This window comes from Eleginops maclovinus, chromosome 4 (assembly GCF_036324505.1).
Source record: "Eleginops maclovinus isolate JMC-PN-2008 ecotype Puerto Natales chromosome 4, JC_Emac_rtc_rv5, whole genome shotgun sequence".
In the NCBI taxonomy this organism is placed as follows: Eukaryota; Metazoa; Chordata; class Actinopteri; order Perciformes; family Eleginopidae; genus Eleginops; species Eleginops maclovinus.
The window spans coordinates 14,046,782-14,067,893 of record NC_086352.1 but is presented as its reverse complement, the minus strand read 5'-3'; the positions used below and the strand labels follow the sequence as shown (position 1 = coordinate 14,067,893).

Genomic DNA, 21,112 nt, shown 5'->3' with positions numbered 1-21,112 from the left:
TGGGATCTTCCATTGGTTTTAGACTTGCTGGCTGGGAGCATCTGCTGCATGCCTAAAACCTAATGTAAATGTAAATGAGACCAGACAACATGACAGAAACCAGTTTAGACCAGCTCTGTCTTAATGGAACTCTGTGGATGAATAATGATGGTTAGCAAAAAACTAAGTATAAAGGGAATGGAAGGATAGCATGAATAAAATGGAAATGAGGAGAATGCTATAAAGGGACAACAATAACACAGAAGAAATAAAAAAGAAGAATATCCTGGAGAAAGACCAATGTCTGACCTCATAGTGTCTCTCTTTTTCTTTCTTTCCATATTTTCTTGTACCTGTCTCACATGCCTCTCTTCCTGTCTTCCTCATCTGCCTCTGCTCCCACACACTCCTTTACTTTTGTATTCTCGCTTTGCTCACCCCGCCTTTTCTCTCGTACACATTAGCTGCAATTTACAAAGGGGTGCGGATGTGTGGTGCATCATTGCATAAAAGATGGATGAATGATTTGCTGCATTTGTGTGATTGTGTTATGTGTATGCTGAGGGGTTGTGAACGTATTGATGTTGTGTATGCGTGTTTGTGTGAGATATGATGCAAACAGCACAAGCTGTCTTGTAGCTCTGCTGTTTTTTTTTTGATGTTCTGTCCAAAAATCACCACAGAAACCGATCTAAAAGCACACTTTTTCTATTGCACTCTCTCATCCCTTTCTCTCTCACTCGTGTTCAAATGGCTTTCATTGGCATCAAATACAAAGGTTCATGTGCCGAAACAAATACAGCTCATGCAAACAACATGAGATTGTTATAGAAAAGAAAAGCTGCCAAATATCTAGCAATGCCGCTGGGCTGATGTCAAAAATCCTCAAGCTGAATTAATCCCATATTTGCACTTAAAAGACCTTTCAATGTTTAAACACAAGCTTATATTGCATAATAGAATTTCCAAATCATCAAAGTGTCTTCAGCAAACCTTTCATCTCTAAAAGTCAACTTTTTAGGGAATGTGTAAAAGCTGATTCATTTTCTCGTTGGTGTATGTTGTATCTGGCATTTCTGACGTCTGTACTAGAATCCATTTCATATATGCTGTCCATTCTAAAGATAGAGTTTAAACTCACTAAATGACACGTTTTTTCCTGCCATTTGTGATAAAACTATTCACTATATAATTCCCCTTAGCATTAAGTAAAGAGTATTTAATGCTGCAGTGAAGGGATGTTGCTAAATATGATATCTCCTGTTCTACAAACATATACTAATATTTAACTTTATGCAACTTTATACCTTTTTCACAGTTTTGAATGATCTGCTATACTATTTTGTTCCACAACATTCATTTGGAAGCTGTTTATTTGTTCATATTAGAATTTATTAGAGAGGTGTAGAACATGTTGTCGATACTCAGCAGGATAGACTGCACTATCAACAATTTTTACAATAAACTAAAGGGAGCGGTCAAAACAAAAATGGTCTTAGTGAATTGGTTTAATGAAACAAGGCACGATAAGATGATCATAAGAGGTTGTACAAACAATATAATGACTTTTCTGCTGCTAGTTTTGTTTTCTTTCTTGTGGGAAACTGTTGTTGACGTTTTCAAATGGAAAGAGTCACAAACCACTGGCTCAGGGAATTGGAGAAAAGCAAAAAAAAGAAAAAATGGCTTGGAGGGCAACGTAAAGACGGATACATAAGAAAAGATATATTTGCATTCAGGATGCATAGCCGTACAGCATACTAGTTTAGTTATTATAATATCCGACAGATGAACCATTAAAATAATCCTTGGTCAAAGAGTCAATGACAGAGGATGCAAGGGGAAAGAGAGAGGCAAGGAGAGCGTGGGAGAGTATTTGGTGTGTGTGTGTGTGTGTGTGTGTGTGTGTGTGTGTGTGTGTGTGTGTGTGTGTGTGTGTGTGTGTGTGTGTGTGTGTGTGTGTGTGTGTGTGTGTGTGTGTGTGTGTGTGTGTGTGTGTTCCTGTGTGTGATCAGCTGACATGAATTTCAGGTAAGGGCCTTTGAGGTGCTCTTCAGATGCCTGCTGGATGGGGTGAGAAATGTGTGAAGTGCAGTTTGTTAATATGCTCTCTTCTGCTGCTCCCCTTTGCTCTTCTTGTTGCTTCTTATCCACTCTGCCATCTCTCTCTCCTCCACCTTCTTGTGCTCAAAGGTCATCAAACTGAGAGCTCAAGTCCGCAGCCATCTTCCCGCCAATATTTTGTTGAGCCCATTAGAGTTTTCCACATAAATGTGTCTGTTATGATGCTGAGTCAAAGATGGATAACACACAGCATACAATAATATTTTTATGGAAACACACTGCATTACCGTCAGGTATTCCTGATGAAAACTTATAAATCACACTCTCATAATAATGATTCATTACACTTCTAGGTCGTTGTCTAGGGAGTAAAAGTCCTTAATCACAATCTTTCAGCTTCTCTTTAATTATGACACATCCTCAGCAGTAAGCTAATGTTACCGCTGAGAGAGGGCAACTGCAAATGTAAGATGGGCTGATTTAATTGAACTATTTTACATTAGATGTATCGTTTTTATCCTTCTATCTATCTATCTATCTATCTATCTATCTATCTATCTATCTATCTATCTATCTATCTATCTATCTATCTATCTATCTATCTATCCATCCATCTTCCCATCTATCTAGTATGACTTGAGGTTTCTAATCAATAGTCAGTGTGAGAATTATTCATAAACGTATCACTCTCAAACTGATTTAAACTTACTCTCATGTGTGTCTGTCTATTACACTGTGCTTTAATATAGGCTAGAGGCTGCTTCAGAAAGTCTTTTTAGATTATGATTCATAAGCACTCCATTCTCTAGACAGGTAAAAGTCATTATCATCAGTCTCTGGTTCTGTGTAATGGTTATATATTGCATAATTCTTTGCCATACCACTCTAATGTCACTAGTGGGAGACATAGAGTGTTGTTCAAAGACAGGTTTGGGACCAAAAGTGGACCCTGGCTTTAGTTTTTTAAAACTGTATTAATGACCCATGGTCCGAGATTGATGGCCTTACTGAACAACATTATAGTGACCTCATTAAGCCTTCGACCCAATGTGAAAACCCACATTTACTCAGTTTAGGTCCCCATTATTAAAAATGCTTGTATGTTTTAATGAACATGGGTCCCATGGTGGGAAACTAAATGTCTCATTTAGGTCTAGGCCTGCAAAAAGCTTAAGGGAGCCCAGAACTACACCGTTAGAAATCATTATCATCATTCTTTGGCTCCAAATTGTGATGACACATTGTTCTCTACAGGGTAGCAATCCTTTTACAAGAGGGGGAAGCTTACTTTTGAGAGTCTTTAAGCACATACAGAACCACTGGTAATCGGTGGTTTTACTTTAACATTGTGATGAAACCCACACAGGATTATGTGCAACGAAATCTAGACCACATCCATAAGACACTGCCTGTAGAGTTAGCTTGTGTTTCAAGTTAATATTTATGTAGGAAACATAAATACAATTATTTTGTCAGCCTGGGAAAAACCTCCAGAGATATTTTTTTGTTACTTGGCCCTTCTTGTAACAAGTGAATGCAAAAGCTTTGGACTAGGCAGAATCTCTCACATGGAAACAACTTTATATACGAGTGTGTTTCATATACAGTTTGTCTATATCTGTGAATGCACGTTTTATTTTTTGTAATCTACAGTAGATTGTGTGAGATTCAAACTCTTCAGTGAGTCCCACATCATTGATATAAATAATAAATTGATTGGCCCAGGGAGCTCGCACACACACACACACACACACACACACACACACACACACACACACACACACACACACACACACACACACACACACACACACACACACACACACACACACACACACACACACACACACACACACACACACACGCACACACACAAACACTCAAATACTCACATAGCGACACGTTTTAAACTTAATTGCTGCAACACATGAAAAATCACACAAGCACATACGATTTCTTCTTCACATACAGACAAAAGAAACACCATACTAATGGTAATTGTACCAGCACATGCTTGACTGTGCGTGTAAGTCAGTAGAATTATTGATGAGGGTCTTATTAAGGAGCTAAACCCTAAGGAATGGATGAGGTATGAGCTCTGGCTTACGAGGCGATTAAAAGCCTCTGTCACATGATCTGAATATTGTTTCAGAGGCATCTCAAGCTGTTAACAAATATCTCTGCCAGTTGTAAAAATAGTCATTACATTAATCATTAAAATTCATCGTTTTACTGCCTCGTGGTCAACATAATACTGAAGTCTATTGGAAATCCCATTAGCTGCAACTGAGTTAATGCCTCTATCACCCATTTAAACACTACAAGTACAGAAGAGCTACAGTTGTTTTTTGTTTATGTTTTTAACGCAATCATTAAAAAACAACCAATATATTAAATCCTCTCTGCAAACAATAGTGAAGGTGGTTCTTCAGATGTTAAGATACCATGAAGCTGAACTTATGAGCAAATACGTAAATGCTTAAAATAGACACTAGAGGTTTCTTTTATTGGCCTGAATACCAAAATTGCAAGAATTGTCACCTAAAAATAGTTGCCAGCATTTTCAATGTAATAGTTATAAGTCATCTTAAGGACCTTCTCTGAATTTTTCCAGGAAGCTTACAGTCAGTTTGCTTTTACATTGCATTACTTTGCATGTCAGTTGTTACATACATTGACATCCATACTGTGGACAATCCTCAACAAGTGTCTTGCACTAACGCACTGAGCCACACCCTCCCCTCCTTTTCTTTACATGAAAACATGGGTTTCATATGTGATAAAATCCACAAAAAGAGTATTGCCTGAGATATAAGGACAATGTCAATCCTGTTCATCACAAAAATGGGAAATCAATTTAATAATTAAAAGCCCCTAAATTACAGCCTCAAAAAACGCAAAAGTAATATCATAATTAGTTTTGACATATAGTCATGCTTTATATTCAAAACTGTGCTCTTGGAATAATAAAAAAATTAAAGCCTTTCACCATGTCAAAAACAGCGATGTGAAAGGCACAACAACACCTACTTAAATCTCTTTTAAATGACATGTAGGGTATTATGCAAGAGTTAGAGCTGGGCGCATGAACACTACGGGAGAGAGGAGAGCAGAGTGAAAAATAATGTAGCAGACAGAAACTAAATGGACTTTTTTTGTACTTATCCTCCATATACTAGCCCTCATTAATGTCCACTATAGGACTGTACTATTTCTCTTCTGACTTACAATACAAAATGTACCCTTTACATAATTACTTCACCTGAGGGAGACTGCACTGTCACTTTGCAGGATTCTTGGCTGCACTTTCAGAGGGAACAAAAAAGATGAAGTGGGCACATTTCCAGCTTTGTCGTTAAGAATCCTAACACAAAACCACCAGCGTCTACTTGAAATTTAAAAAGTTGGAATAAAATAGAAAGCAGAAATGGATATGCAAGAACTTGTCCATTGGGAAGCAATAGCTTCAGCCAGCAAAAATTGAGTTATTATGCTGCATTGAGTTTATTATGGACTGTAGCAGATTATTCTTGTGACGCCAGCTAAGGGGGGTTTATTGTGTGTGGCAAAGGGAAAAAGTTTTTACAACCAAAATAACCGAGACAAACTGCTCTAAACACGACATGGTATCAAAATGACATGATGACAAGAATACCCCATAGCACACAGAAAACAGTATTTCAGTTTATGAGTGATAAGTAATTGTAATAACGAAGTTCAGGTTTCATTGGTTGGTTTGGATTGAACTGAGAAACTTGATTGCTCCCGTAACATAAATTATAATGTCTTTAAAAAATACTTGGTGCATTTTGTGTACATAGTTGCGTCTATCAATACATTTAAGTTATTTAAGCACACATATTTATGAATTTTGGTTTCATTTGCCAGATCAAAGATGGATGTCCTTCTGCATGTACTGTACAGTCTGTGACCGACTGTGCTTAAAAGGTTTTTCAACGTGGCGTACAGTCACACTGCAAACAGACACACAAACACAACAGCAGTTTACTTACAGACGGCATTTTTGTGACTGGAGTCTTTACTGGGCATCATCTTCACCCCTCTGGACTTCAACTCTATTGCTTTCTTCACTGCAGAATGGAAAGGAAAGGAGAGTTTATTAATTTGGTGATGAATAATGCTTTATTAAACTTAAATTACTGTACATCTTTTAATCATTGCCATGTAGTACGCATCAGCTATGCATGCAATTTGGAAAGTGCTTCCAGCTCCTATAATAACAAACCTACGACAGTGCAACAGTGGCAGCAATTGAATATTAGAACAAGTAAAAAAGAAGAAGACATTAAAAGACACAGAGAAGAAGGGACAAGAGAGAAGAAAAGAGGAGTAAAACAGAGCAGTGGAGCAGCATAGAAATGAATTCAATTTATTTCATCCTAAATAGCAGCATTGCAGGGAATAAAAGAAAAGTCTGTGTTAAAACCAAACGTCATTCCACTGAGAAACAGACCTCATATACACACATACATACAGAAGGAACAGAGAAACAGACAGAAAGGAAATGACAAGTACCAAGACAAGAGCATGAGACTGGCCACTGTGGAAGGAAGAAGAGCTGGAGACAGACAGGAAGTGAGACACACAGCAAGAGATACAGGTCTTGGGTCATCCTGTTTTGTGTTGGAAGTAGCCAATTAAATCTGAGCCGCCACGTGGAAACTAATATGCACCTTAATATGCTAATTAAGTAATACGACCAGTCAATTAGATGACAGAAAGGTCCAGGAAGTCCACTAAGGTGGTTTCAGACTCCTGTCCCTAATAATTGGCATTCTCGATTACAGTTTATAGAAATATTTTGCAAGAATTGTACCATAAATGTATTGTACTATTTTCTGTTTTAATGTGTTTATAAGTTTGTATTATAACATGGAGGCAGAGAATAGAAGAGACTGAAAGAGTGTGAAATACCTTGGTATTGAGCACTGAATCCTTTTCTTCGATGGTTGCTATCTGAGGTGAAATGTATCCGAAGCCAGTTCTTATTCGAGATCACTGGTGATGGCAGGGTTGTACCAGTCAGCCTGGAAGAAAGCAAATACGAAATAATTATTAAAAACAAACACAAAAGAAGAAGTAGAAGAAACCAGCCAGAAAGATGTAATGATTTTCACATCTTGTAATGATCAGGAACTTGTCAGCTTAAATTAGAGTCGACTTTCACACCATGTAATTGTAAATAAAATACAAGATTCACCACATTCAAGCTGTGGTTGTTGCAGATTCAAAGCATTCACCTTTGCACACTATGACACAGAGGCCCGCTCCAACGAATACACTGTTTATTGAATTATTGTTATTGTTGTGTTATGTGCACATTTCATAATTTCTGTAGGGTACACATTGATGGTTAACATCACGCTTACAGAGAGATCATGTCTTTTGCAAGAGATGGACATGTGTGTAATAGTTTTATGTTGCAGTACAAACATGTACAGGGTATAGATGTGCGCATGTAGGACAAGCCTAGATTTTCAGGTAGGTAAAAGCTTTCTAACCAAAATGCTGTCATTTGGGGAAAGTCACCAAAATGTGGCCATGTAATTACAGATGGCAGCATGACCAATTTCTGTTTTGAAATGACTCATGACAAACAACAAAACAGTGAAGCACACAAAACAAATAACTTAAAAATGTGAATAACTGCAGGATCTAAATGACCTTATCCGAAAGCCTGTCAAAAAAAATGAAATCAGAACTTTCCGAGAGTTTAAAGTAGGATTATGATGTCACTTTGCATTGTCCTCTGAGGTGCAAAGGCTGGCTGAAATTTAAGAAGATTTTAGCTGAAAGCCAATTTGTTCCACTGGCTTGACATATGTGGATGAGGGAATTGAATGAGTGATATTTCCCATAATAATGGCACTGACCAGAAGCAGAGCACAGCACTTGTCCTGGGTACAGTATACAGTAACTCCACATGAATTATTTATAATAGTTACTTGGGACAGGTTACATGTTCATGTGCACTAAAACGCCAAGAAGAGAGGAGAGAAGAGGAGAGGAAAGGGAAGGAGAGGAGAGGAGAGGAGAGGAGAGGAGAGGAGAGGAGAGGAGAGGAGAGGAGAGGAGAGGAGGGAAGTAGTAAAGTAGAAGAATTGAAAGCAGATAGTAATAATCATAATATTGGTAGAAAGTCAGCAAAGTTCACATCTTCAAAAACACTTGCTTAAGCATCATCAATGAGACGATGAGTTGGTTGCCTATGGTAAAACTCACATCAGCTTAAACTGCTCTCACATTTTGTTACCAACAGCAACCAAGGGGGTGTAAAGAAAACTTTGAAAAATTTGACGGAAATAGTGCACTGAGATGAAAAAGGAAATGATGTAAGAAACTGCCTGGAAGCCAATGTTCTACCATCCTCCCTAGAGCAGCAAGAGCCACTCTAACTGCCCTTTAATAATGCCGCAGGTATACTGAGTAGATAGAGAGAGACCGTGAGGGAGGGAGGAGCACTGATAAGGAAAAGGGCAGAAACAACAGATGAAATGTGGTAAAAAGAAATATTAGGAGAGCTTGTTAAAGGACCTTATGAGTGATTATTACTGAAGACAGAGAGTTCGGTCTGTGTTAATACAGTCGGGAAGGTTATCAAACAAAAAAGGACTGCTCGAGAGAATAAGACAAAATTAATATAAAGAACGTCAGATGAGATGAAGCTCTGCCCGAAGGCAATCTGACTGTTTAGTATACACATCAAATAGACTACAGTAGAGCAGTGTGTTATCTCTCTGTCTCAGTGAGTGGTCTTTATCAGTTAGTGTGGTTAAATACGAATGCATGTAGGGAGACTTACAGTAATGAAATATATGAGACATGAGTGTAAAAACCAGCCGGAACAAAATATGGGAAGGTTTGAGGGCACTTTGAGGATGGATCGCAAATAAAGTGCACTTTATATTATTTTCGGTGAAAAAAACAATGCACCTGACCCTTATGACCCCCATGTATGTGTGTGAGCAACATGAACGTGCAGCCCTACAGACAACAGTTAAGTATAATATTAGTAAGCCTTTTAGCCTAATAGGAATTTTTACTCAAGTCTCAAAGCACTTTTTATTCCAGTTATCTTTGTCTGTGTGTGATTTTATCTCATACTCTGTACTTCACAGATCATCCTTGTGAAAAAAAAATTCTCGGGCAATAAATAAGATTCAAATGATGAAACTGCTAATGATAATATAACAAATGGTCTTTTAAATTTAAATTATTAAGTGAAAGTCAATGAAAGAACTGAAAAAAAGCCCAAAATCATAGGGAACTAAAATAAATAGAGGGCAGAACAGATGAAAAGATTGAGGCCTGCTGTATCTCTTCTATAATTCATGAAGGCTGGACAGCTGTCTGACATTGGAATGAGGGAGAGACAAGAGGTCAGAAAAGAAGATGACAGAGGGATTGGACATGGAGTGAACATTAAAGAAAAGGAAAGTAAAGAAGGAGGATCAAATGAAAAGAGAAGAGGGGGAACTGATGAAGGGCTTGAAAAAGACATGCTTAGTTAGTAAAAATAATACAAATGACAGGGGAGAGAGAGGAGGCGAGACAGATAATAAAGGACAGGTTGGACAGAAACCAGTAAAGCAGGTAATAGGACGACAAGCTGAGAAACCACCCAATAGACGGCAAACCTACAAGGTAACCAGAGAAGGAAAAGGATAGAGAGCACCTGGGAGAAACAGAGGCTGATGGATGGAGAAGACGGTGGAGGAGGTGAGAGCAGGACATTCACTTAAACGAACAGGAGTGAGGTTACACAAGCTGCGAGGAGAGGTCAAAAGTTGAAAAGGGGGGGGCAAGGAGGCAGCTCTAAAGGAGGTTAGACATTAAAAATACCAGGTTACAAAAGATGGAGACAAATGAGAAAACTGCGAGAAACTGGAAGGGGACGAGGGATGGGTGAACGGAGAGGCTGGAGAACCGAAAAGATAAAAGAGAAGAGAAAGTTTCACTTGAAGAGAGAACCCATATTAAGATGAAAAGAAGAGGAAAGTGTACTAGATATTAGAGGAGAGGTTTGACAGACCTGAGAGGAGTAGACAATAGGAGAGGAGAGGCCAAGTCACAAGAACAAGAGAGGAGACGAGGACAAAGGATCCAAGAGCAGCACAAAGGTATTTCTGTGCACCTCTCTATTATTAGATTATTACACAAGATTTTGCTGATACATGAACATCACAAAGACATAGTGATAACTTTGTACTGCCTGGGCACTGTTGTTTTGGCCCTTGTCCTCCCTATTGGCTCTTTGAATTGCTAGCAATACATTATTTTAAGTGTTTTCCACTGCTGAACTCATTGGCACGTCCCTGTGAATGTGAGCATCTGCAAAATGACAAAAAGGCACTGCAAAATAAATGATTGGATACAAGTCAGAAAAGTTGGAAACGCATTATCCAAAACAGATAACTGTTTATTCCAAGTGCTTTGTGAAAAATCCTGGTACACCGCTACTTTTAATCTCATAACACACCCACGCACTCACACAAAAACACACACAATAGCAGAGCCAGTAAACATAATTTAAAATGTAAATGTAATAACAGGAAAAGAGAGGTGTTTCAAGAGAAGGCTGGTGGTTACAAACAGGGGAGCAGAGGCAAAGAAGAGGGGGAAAAGCGGAAGCGGTTTAGAAAAAGAAAAAAAGACTTGAAGGGAGGAATAAAATGAGATGTAACAGAGGGACATAAGGGGAAAGCAAATAGGAGGAAAAAGGCACTAAGCACTGCGGATGGTTCATCCACATTTGCTGCAGGCCTGTTGTGGTGCCCTCTGAATTGGCAGACAAGGCCAGCCAATCCCAAATTTCAGTAAGGGGGCCAGAGGGTCTGTTGAAATGATCGGGGAATTACACAGCTAAACCTTCCAGAGAGCGCCTGCCAAGGTCAGGGTGCTAGAAAATAAATTCTGGCCGATTGTTAAACCTCACAATTATGAGCGATGCAATGCAGGCTCTGTAATGAAAAAAATGGATGAGTTCAAGTTATTTCAGCAGTGATGGGAATGTGCTTCATTGTCTTGTCTACATTTATTTTGGGGTGGAGTCAAACCCTCAGAATTCTGTTGCTGGGGATGTGGGAGCTGTAAGGCCATCACATTTGTTTAAGCGAGGCACAGTACTCGAATAAGGGTTTGCCTTTTCTTTTGTTTGTATTAAACATGATACCAGCATTGAGATTAGCTTGGAATTCTGCTATTTGCAGATCATGTTGTCCCTGTAAGTTTATCCGACCGTCATCTCTGATTCCCCAGGAGAAGTTTAGTGGGATTTGTTTAGGGTTAGAACCACAGGACCTTAATGTTGAGTAAAGGAACCCAGCCGAGACACATCTGGCTAATGGTAAGGATGCCTCGCCAGGTAACTCATAGGGGGATCTGAGGAAGGGCCAGGACAGGCTAGAGGGGCTACACCTTGCACCTGGCATTGACTGACACTCTGAATCCTTCAAAAGGAGGGGAAAAAGGTTTCCAACCAACATGACATCTGGGCTGCTCTACTAATTATGTGACTACTGAATGAACCGATTTTGCCCTGTTAAATGACTAGGAAATGACCTGGATCACAAAATAGAAAACAGATGACTGAATGGAAATTACTTTGCCACAAGTGTTCCTATGGCAGCCAATAAAGTAATTAAAAATGAAACTGTGTGTGTGTGTGTGTGTGTGAGACTGTGTGACAGAGAGAGAGAGAGAGGGAGGAGAGAGAGAGAGAGAGAGAGAGAGAGAGAGAGAGAAAAAAAAAAATATTGTGAGAGAGGAGAAGAGATGAAAAAGAGAGACAGATGGGAAAGCCAGAGGTAATAAAAAAAGGGAGTGAGAGAAATTACAATACGATTGCTTCACAGATATTTGGTCATGTTAGGGAACATTTTAAATGTGATATGGTGATTGTGCTTCATGCAAAGTTGGCTGCTCACAAGTAGAACTCATGCTGAGAAATTACATTTCATGGCAATGCATCGGAAATTGTCAAGATTAATTTAGATATCATTAAGGGCCACCAACCTGCTTGTGGTACTAATGGAAATGTCAAGGGCTCACCAAAGTCTTTAAGATTAATTATTTGGGGATCAGGTATAGGTGTGTACATTTTATTTCAAGGATGACTAAAAACACTTTGAACTACATGAGCAAACTTGGTATAACATGCAAATGAGTGAATTTGTGACAAAATGTATGAATGAGTCTCGGTCCAATTTTACAGACACATGATCTCTTGCAGGTGTCATGGATTAAGGATGGAGACTTGTGGGTAATAGTTTCACCGTATTATATGTAGTGACCCTGTTACTCAATTTAAGAAATAATTGGCAATTAAGGTCTCACATTTAATCAGAAGTCTGTGAAAGATAGGATGGGAAGAGATTCATTTGATGTGAAAATTCAGGGATTCCGTCAGCGTCTTAAAATCAGCATAACAAACCCCTGCTTATTAATATTCCTCGACTATCATGGTGATGATACATCACAGCAAAATGTTGAGTTGTCACTACCGGCAACTGGGTAAAAATCAATGTGAATGATGTAGTGAGCAAAAAGGAACAAAATACAATTAATTACTGTTGGTCGTTCTCCTTGGATATAATGGACTTTAGCAGATCAAAAACCATTCATTTGTCGGAAATGACATAAATAACACTGTTGGGCTTCAGCAATTCAGTTTGTCCTGAACTTTGAAAGACTTAGATAAAAGAAGAGAGGAGGACAGTAAGCTGTTAAAAAATACATAAAAAAGAATGGGTAGCCACAGGGAGTGTTGGGAGTACAGGGGAAAAGGAAGGAGAGATAAAAGTGTTTAGTTTTAAAGCTGGGAATACCTGCTGTAAACATTATAACATTGATAAAGTAGGTAATCAGAAAAAAAGTCTGTTCTAGTTTGAAGATAAAAGCACGAGCAACGTAACAGATAACATCATATATTCCATCTACAGGCTTTTTCTTCAGATGTGTTCTTCATATTCAAGTCAACACAATCCCACTACATGCAGATAAACATGTTTACTAAAACAAGCACTTGAACAAAAAAAGCGATATGGTGAAATAGACAAATAAGAAAATAGAAGGTGCTCTTCCAAACAGGAAAGCTATTGCTGTTATACTTTGGATTTTTCTACTTTCTGAAACGGCCTTCAGACCTCCTCAACTGCATACAGTAGCAGTAGCTGTTTGCATTCCACTTGCTAATAAAATAAATATAAAAACAACATATACCATAGGGCATACAGTACTAGGCACAACAAAACACAGGCCTGGAGGTCTTATGTCGTCCTGCTTTCTATCTCTACCCCATCTGTTGTGCAGTCTTCTTTATATTTCACAAATAATCCCGCTGAAATAAAATTCACACTAGCCATTAACTGTCCTGTGCACCAAGACTGTCCTCAAATAAAACGTCAGTTTCAAACATAGTATAACACAACCTCTGACTTCACCCATTAGTTTGTTTTGAAGCCTCCAGTTTGGCGGTTTTGCCTTTGCCACCTTGGTTTTGTGTGAGCAGATGTGAGGGTTGGGAGGGTTGGGCCACCAAACGCTGACAAATATATTTCTATTTGATCAAATATAGCTAGAAAGACTTTGCCAATTTTTAAGGATTTCCCAATTTGAAATGAATAAAGTCTCTGTCCACCTCTATCGATCTTTATCAACTGAAAACAGGCTGTGAAAAGGTTACAACTGTTCTGCAAACTGGGCAATGCAGAGATAGCAACCTGTCATCTCAAGGTAGCCCCGTCCTAAAGCATACACTGCTTAATCTTCTATTTTACTCTAAATGGTACAATCCATTGCAAAATGATCATCATATTGTATTGATGAAGACCTGAAGCTAGACATTAACATCATAAACTTTAATGTTTAATGAGGTCATAAATGAAGAGAGAAGTAGGGTAATTTTCTCATAGACTTTATACAACACCTCTGAATTTTCTTCACTTTTCAAACTCGGAAGTTGCTGCATGGTTTCAAAACACAAGTGCCGGGTGCTTTGAAAAGTCAAAGTGTGAAAACTCGGTGAAACTTTAAGTTGAACTAGCACATAATCTTTCAAACAAGACTTTAAGTTTTTAAATATTATCATATTTTAATGTTCCAAAAGCAGACAACACACCTACTTAACCCGTCTGCAGGAGTAAAGTGTCCATCTCAAGGAGGAATACAAGGAATGACATTACAGAATGTGTCCATTATTATATTCTGACAAACTGGAATCAAATCACCACTTTGTCTAGTTGGATACAAAAGTAAAATTGTTCAGGCACAAGTACTTATATATGTGTGTCAGTGTGTGTATGTGTGTATGTGACAGCTAGTCAACCTGACATTCAACCTGCCAGCTAGCAGACAGGAACATAAAACAGGAAATTGCTTTTGGGACAGCCAATCAGAAAAAGCTCACGGTAAACAGGAAGAACCCGTCACAGTGGTCGTGTCAGGTGTCAGTCATTTCCACAATGACCTGCCCACATGCCTCAGTGAAAATGTCAATCATCTCTTAATCCCACCTCTGGAGAAAAGTACTTACCGTAGGTTTGCATTAGATCTTGCATCGCAGAAGCCCATTCAGGTTTATGTTTGTATAATGACATAGTTTTAGACCAGGAGTCAGTGAACTTTCATTAAATATACAAGGCGTATGGGTGGCCTAAGGCTGCTAAGATGCAAACCATATAATTGCAACATCTGTTTGATTCAAACGTGGGACCTTTCTTGTATGACACTTCATTCTCTCTGTTCAGCCCCTGCATTTGCAGTGTAATAAAAATAACGAAAAACAGGCAACATTTTGTTACACAAAACTACTGTTTTTCTGTACTGGATATTCAAATTAGCTCACTTTGTTCATATACTTCATGTTAATTCAGAGATGTTAATCATTATTAACATCAACACATATAATATGGAATAATTACTGTCAATTTGTATTGATGTAGTTTCTATCTGCCAACTTAAATATTATATATGTATATATATGAGTTTGTTTTAATAAATCATCCAACAGATAATAAACTAAACCATAAGGGTGCCGTTACAAGGCTTCAATTGCTGTGTTCCTATATTTCCCTGTGATAACATTTTGGGTGTGCTGTTCTGAAGGCTCCCTCTCTTCCCCCTGCATTGCGGAGGGTGGGTTGACAGTGGTCCTTGAATGTTATACTGTCAGAGACAAGCTATGGGTGTATGTGTGTGCGCACTTGAGTGTGTGTAATCTGTCAAGAGCCTAGAGGAACGATCAACAGCTCACACAGTCAGAGGGCCACTTAAGGCCTGACACTGGCACACACGCACGCACGCACGCAAACACACACACACACACACACACACACACACACACACACACACACACACACACACACACACACACACACACACACACACACACACACACACACACACACACACACACACACACACACACACACACACACACACACACACACACACACACACACACACACACACACACTCTCTTGGTATCATGAGAATGTCATGGTTGATGTGTACCGCTCTGCTGGTGACAGGACTAAACGTGCAATTATTCTGCATTCCCTTTGTTTCCATCTGGTGCTGTCCTCTCTGCCTCCTTCACTCCACTTATTTATCTGTCGACCTCTCCATTCTTTTTCTTCTGCAAGATGGGCTGCAATCATGAACCATTTTCTACACTTGGAAGACAATGTCATCTATCAGTTGAAGACAGCGGAAGGTGAAAAATGGAAGATAGTGTCTTCTAGACATGGTAATCTATAAATTCAGTTTTAGGAAGCAAATTCACCAGAGAGAAAATAATAATCAAGATTAAGATTTCAAAATCGTATTTCCACTTCAACTGGAAATGTCATACCCTGCTGCACAGTTTTGTAGATCATTTGGGACACTTCAGAAGTGACAAAACTGACTGAGAAAGAATTCATGCAGCTGTTTTAGTTTTAAAGAAAATATTATATTATATACATGCATTTAGAATAAATAATGATTCACTAAAAAGCTGCTTTATCAGGGTGGTGTCACGTGAGTGAATATACACTGTTAGGAAATAAAAGCATTTCTCTAATAATCACAGTCTTTTCCTTTTGCATTTCGGCAATGTTGGATACCGGCATAATGTTTTTGTTGAGGGAGCCCAAACAACTTTTCACTGAATTTTCTCAGCAGTTTCAGCTAGTTGAACCGGCGTCAACCCCGCATGCCTAACCCCCACAAAAACGCAACTAAACCTTCAATGGAGATGTGTGATATTTTGAATAAACAAAAGTGAATGCCGACAGCGCTCTAAATTTAAAAACCAGAGAGTGTTCTGGTACGACAGAGTGCCAATTTTCAAACGCTACCACAGAAAATAGGAGGGAAAACAACTATCTATCACCTTCCCTGTGGGATTTGAATAAATCAGGAAAATCAACAGGTCTCCTGCGCACCTAATCAATCAGTTGTTGTATCTGTCCTCCCCAACAACATCATTAGCCCCCTTTAAATATCAAATGCCCCCCCGTGAAAGTATACAAGATAAAGAAAATTGCAGAGAAAACAACTGCTCTTTTTTGTTGTGTGCACATCAACTAACAGAACAAAGAAGCCTCTCGGCTACTAATTCTTGGAGAGTAGTATCCTTTGTCCCCACCTGATTTAAAGAACGAGGCTATGGTCTCCTCTGTGTGTTTGTTCTCTTCTGGATCTAAAACACGAAGGCTATGTCAATGCTACTCAACTCTCACGTGTCAGTGGTGATTTTGTGTGTCTGTGTGTGTGTGTGTCTGTCTGTTTCATTATGACACACACTCACTCAACGCGTGGTATGTCACTCCTGCTGATTTTCACAAAGACTACGTGTGTGCACTCCATCATAAGTATTTATCTACTCAACAGTGTGGTGTGCATTGGAATGTATCTCACCATATGCTTGGTGCCTCTGTCCCGCTGATTTCCAGGAAGTCATATTTGTCCTCTAATAAGAAGTCATTAAAGACGAGTGCTATAGTATCCCCGGGCTCAGAGAGGATTGACCAAGTACAGTCCAGGTTGTTGTCATACTCGGCAGGGTATCCAGGACTGGTTATTGAACCTGCGGTGCCTCGTAGCGTGCCACCACATGCTCCCTCCGCTGAAGAGAGAAAGAGAGATAACAGATGAGATTTCTGGATGAGTGTGACAATTTATTTTCCTTGTAATTATCTAGTATCCTTTTTATAGTTGGTTTTTAAATCATTTTTATTGTTTCTTTTTTTTGTGTGTGTCTCGTGTGCATTCATTATTACTGTTTTATTTGCATGGTCATATTATAAGTTTGTCCAACACTATATTTCACTATGTACTGCCAAAGGTGCTTTTCAACCTAGTCCTTAGTGATTGACTCATTAATTGATAATCACATTTCAAGAAAAATGTTAATGTGTTTTTGTGTATTTGTTGTGGTGAAAATGTCATTACGTTTATTACATGCATTTATATCAAGATATTATATCAAGATATAAATGCATGTAATAAAATTCATTAAACCCATAAAAGGGGTTTTGTACTAGCTTACTACAAAGCTTTCATCCATCTGTATATCCTGAGCCTAATTTAATATATCATATAACTCTTCAATTTATTCATTGGTGGATAAATGATCCTAATGATAATGCTAATAGGAATTTTACAACCAGAATAACAATATTTTCATCTTCGTCATCAATCCATCATGACATCAAACACTTAAACTGTTTAACGTTGAAACTAAGTACAAACAACACATTTTGTTAAGTCTAGTCAAGAAAAGCAGAACATCAAATCCTGTGCAGACCCTTTCTGGTCAGTGGACTAATGAACCATCAGAAGGGATTTGTTGAGGATTTTTGGCTAGGTCTGGTTCATATAATGGCTTGTTGGTACATTGAGAAGTTGTTGTGCTTTAAAAGTAATCAATACACGAGGCTTCTCAAATTATTCACACTTGTGACCCCATGTTAAGGTCCTTCAGTTCTCATGACCCCACCAATTACAGTGTTTGTTTGAACAGAGGGAGAAAAAAGGAAGAAAGAAAGATACAGAGAAAGGAACAGAGAATGAAAGAAAGAAACACCATCTTACCTCTACAAAATGGTGAAGGGAAGTCCCACTGTGCTCCACTGCCAGGTGATACAATACAGGTGAGGATACTGTGTCCTTCCAATACGAAACCTGACTCGCAGCTGTATCGGATCTTGTCTCCCATGTTGTACCGCGAGCCATGAATGACTCCGTTAGGAATGAGGCCGGGGGTGCCACACGTATGGCTGGGCAGGACTGAAACAGAAGGAAGAAAACAGACAAAATGATTCCTTATGTTAAACCAAAAATAGAATATAGAAATAACCACATACAAATAATTACACCAAACAAAAGCATACCGACTGACCAAAAGAGAGCTACTAAGATATTAACACCTCAACAACAAACATCAGATGTATTTATTAATGGTTGCTGTTTTGGTGTCAATAATCAAAGAGAGTGATATACCAAACCTTATGGACTATTAACCCTTAAAACAAATCAACAACCCAACGCCACTCGGCTTACAGCGTGTTTAATCAAAGACTAATTCTTGCTTATCAGTTTGTCTGATTTGGATATTTTCCACATTGCTGAAAAGATTTAAGATTCAAGATTCAAAGGCTTTATTGTAATATGCACAACAGCTGCAGCGTGGTTGTTAGCACTACATCTTAAATGCTGGGCTCCTTCAACAATGCAATATTCAACAATGAAAAATGAAATACTTCACAGTAAAATGGAAAAGTATGAATGAAAAGACATGAGCATGTTTCTTTTTCTTTATTAGACACATATTTATTTCAATAGTATTCTTGGGATTGTTATGGTACACTACATGTATGTGAGGATTCAGACACATGCTAAATTGTCTCAGAATATTCACACTGAGATAGATTTGAATTAGTCCTATTCTAAAATTACTGCAGTCAAAATTCACCAAATACTAACATCAGAATAAACAACAAGAAACTACAAAGTTTGGTTTCTAGAAGAAAAAGAAATCCCAAATCAGAAGTATTTAGATGTCTGACTAGCATTTCTACTCCAATGTGCATCTGCTGTCGCCAGTTGCTAGATGACATAGCTCTACAGAGGGAGCAGCTACAGGCAGCTCATGGTATATTAGGCCAAAATCAATCTATGACTGTAGCCAACACGCCTCAGCTCTACAGACGGGGCATCGGCACTATGGCTGTAGTACAACCTGGACGCACTCCACCGCATCTGACCCTGGTGTATCCTGTGTGTATTTGTTTAACTGGAGCATGTTAACTTGCTGGGTGTGTACTGTGTGCGTGTAATGTGTATCCAAATGGCTAATTCTTATGTGTGCGCGTGTGTGCATGCACAGTGCAGTGTGCGTGCACGTAAGGGGCCTTCAGTCAGTCAATCTGTGTGTTTGTGGATGCTGTTCCAATTAAACGCCAGCATGGTAATTAGACAAAGCTTCACCATGAGACCATGAGAACTAGGACAGAGAGAAAGAGGGAAGGGTGGGGAGGGGAAAAAGAAAAAGAGGGGAGAGGAAGTGGATAAAAAAAGAAAGGATCATGATGAAGAGGCAGACAGGAGAGATGAGAAAGAAGAGGGTAATACTAGCGATAGGATGATGGAGGGAGAGAAGGAGGATACAGGAAATGGGAAAGACTGTAACTCTAGTCATACGGGGAAAAGAGATAGGGGAACTAATTGCAGCTAGCCCTAAACATGTATAAATTACACTAATTGACTCATTATTTGGATGGTATGAAGTCATGCATCATAGGCAAGTTACTCACACTCAGCTGATCATGCTGCTTGATTTGTTTTAACAAGGTGAGACACAACCAAAATCTAAATCCAAAGTAAAGGCAGTGGCTGAAGGATGGGAAGAAGCGGGTGAAGAATAAAAGGAATCCTGCGTCTGAGCCAGGTCGTTAGTCACACTTATGTGACTGCACAGTGCTCTGTCTGCCAGGCTGGTATTGTTCAACAAACCGGCTTCATACAAAAAGGTATTCCCTCATTTAGTCTGATGTCTGAAACAATCAGGGGGTATTTTGGAAGGATGAAGTGTTCACAAGTATCCATACTAAAGGACAGCTGCATTTTTGAGAATTTATAATTGGGCAACACAGTTCTGCTCTCTTTTCAGCTATCACAATAAAAAGTTAACAAGTAGTCTGGTTTGCTGAGATTACACTTTGGAATCATGCTTATACTATTCTGGATGTGCTAAACAGGCAATTACCTGCAGTGGGAATGTAGGATGGTTTTGGAATACAGTACATGTGTAGCTGAAAACTCCCACTCATGAACTACTTTATATACATATACATGTTTACTGCAGGAGTTAACTCTATAGCTGTATTCAAAGGGATTTTAGTTCCCAAGACCCACTACACTCCCTTTTTGAGCGACTTCAACTTTAAGTCATTTTTCAGAAATCTACGGTTGCTATAGTACGGAAATTCTACTGAAAATGACATTTCAGCCCAACAAATAATCAGATACTGTTATTGCTCAGCACCATGCATGGGGCTGTTTAGTATGGACTTCTGGTGCTGAAAAAAAAGTCTATTTAACTTACCAAACAAATTAAAAAATATCAAATTAAATGTTACACTTTAATCAACAATACTGTTATTTATTTATTTATTCTCACTGCTTAATTTAACTCTAAAGAATGTATTAAACATATTGGTCTTTGTCTCCACCTAACCTAATTGTTGGCCCTTAGTCTACAATGTTTATAATAATAATAACGAGTCAGTAAGTGATTTACTTATTTACAATATTGATCGAGAGACTATTACTGGCTATGTGCACAGTACTTTGATTTATTTGCCTTGTTTTTAATCAGTAACCTCGTTTAGCTCTATCTCACGCCCGGCAATGTTCAAATTGGCTGCTTGCAATTGTATTCAGCATTATAATTATTTTGATTAGTTAATTGTGGACGACTCTTTCGTTATTTATTTTATTTATTGAAACAATGTGCAAGTCAAGGTCATTCGGGGTTATTTCACACAAAAAAAGAGTGCTTTCA

The 21,112-nt window shown here is 38.6% G+C and overlaps 1 protein-coding gene across 1 annotated transcript in view; it reads right to left on the bottom strand.

Moving 5' to 3' along the window:
- The window catches only part of LOC134862870 (CUB and sushi domain-containing protein 1-like), a 343,579-nt gene that overhangs the window by 142,664 nt on the left and 179,803 nt on the right, over positions 1–21,112 (bottom strand). The window contains exons 4-7 of the mRNA XM_063880971.1: positions 18,142–18,336; positions 16,966–17,173; positions 6,979–7,091; positions 6,057–6,134 (exon numbers count right to left, since the gene is read on the bottom strand). Coding sequence (XP_063737041.1) covers positions 6,057–6,134; positions 6,979–7,091; positions 16,966–17,173; positions 18,142–18,336 — 594 coding nt within the window. The remainder of the gene's footprint in view (positions 1–6,056; positions 6,135–6,978; positions 7,092–16,965; positions 17,174–18,141; positions 18,337–21,112) is intronic.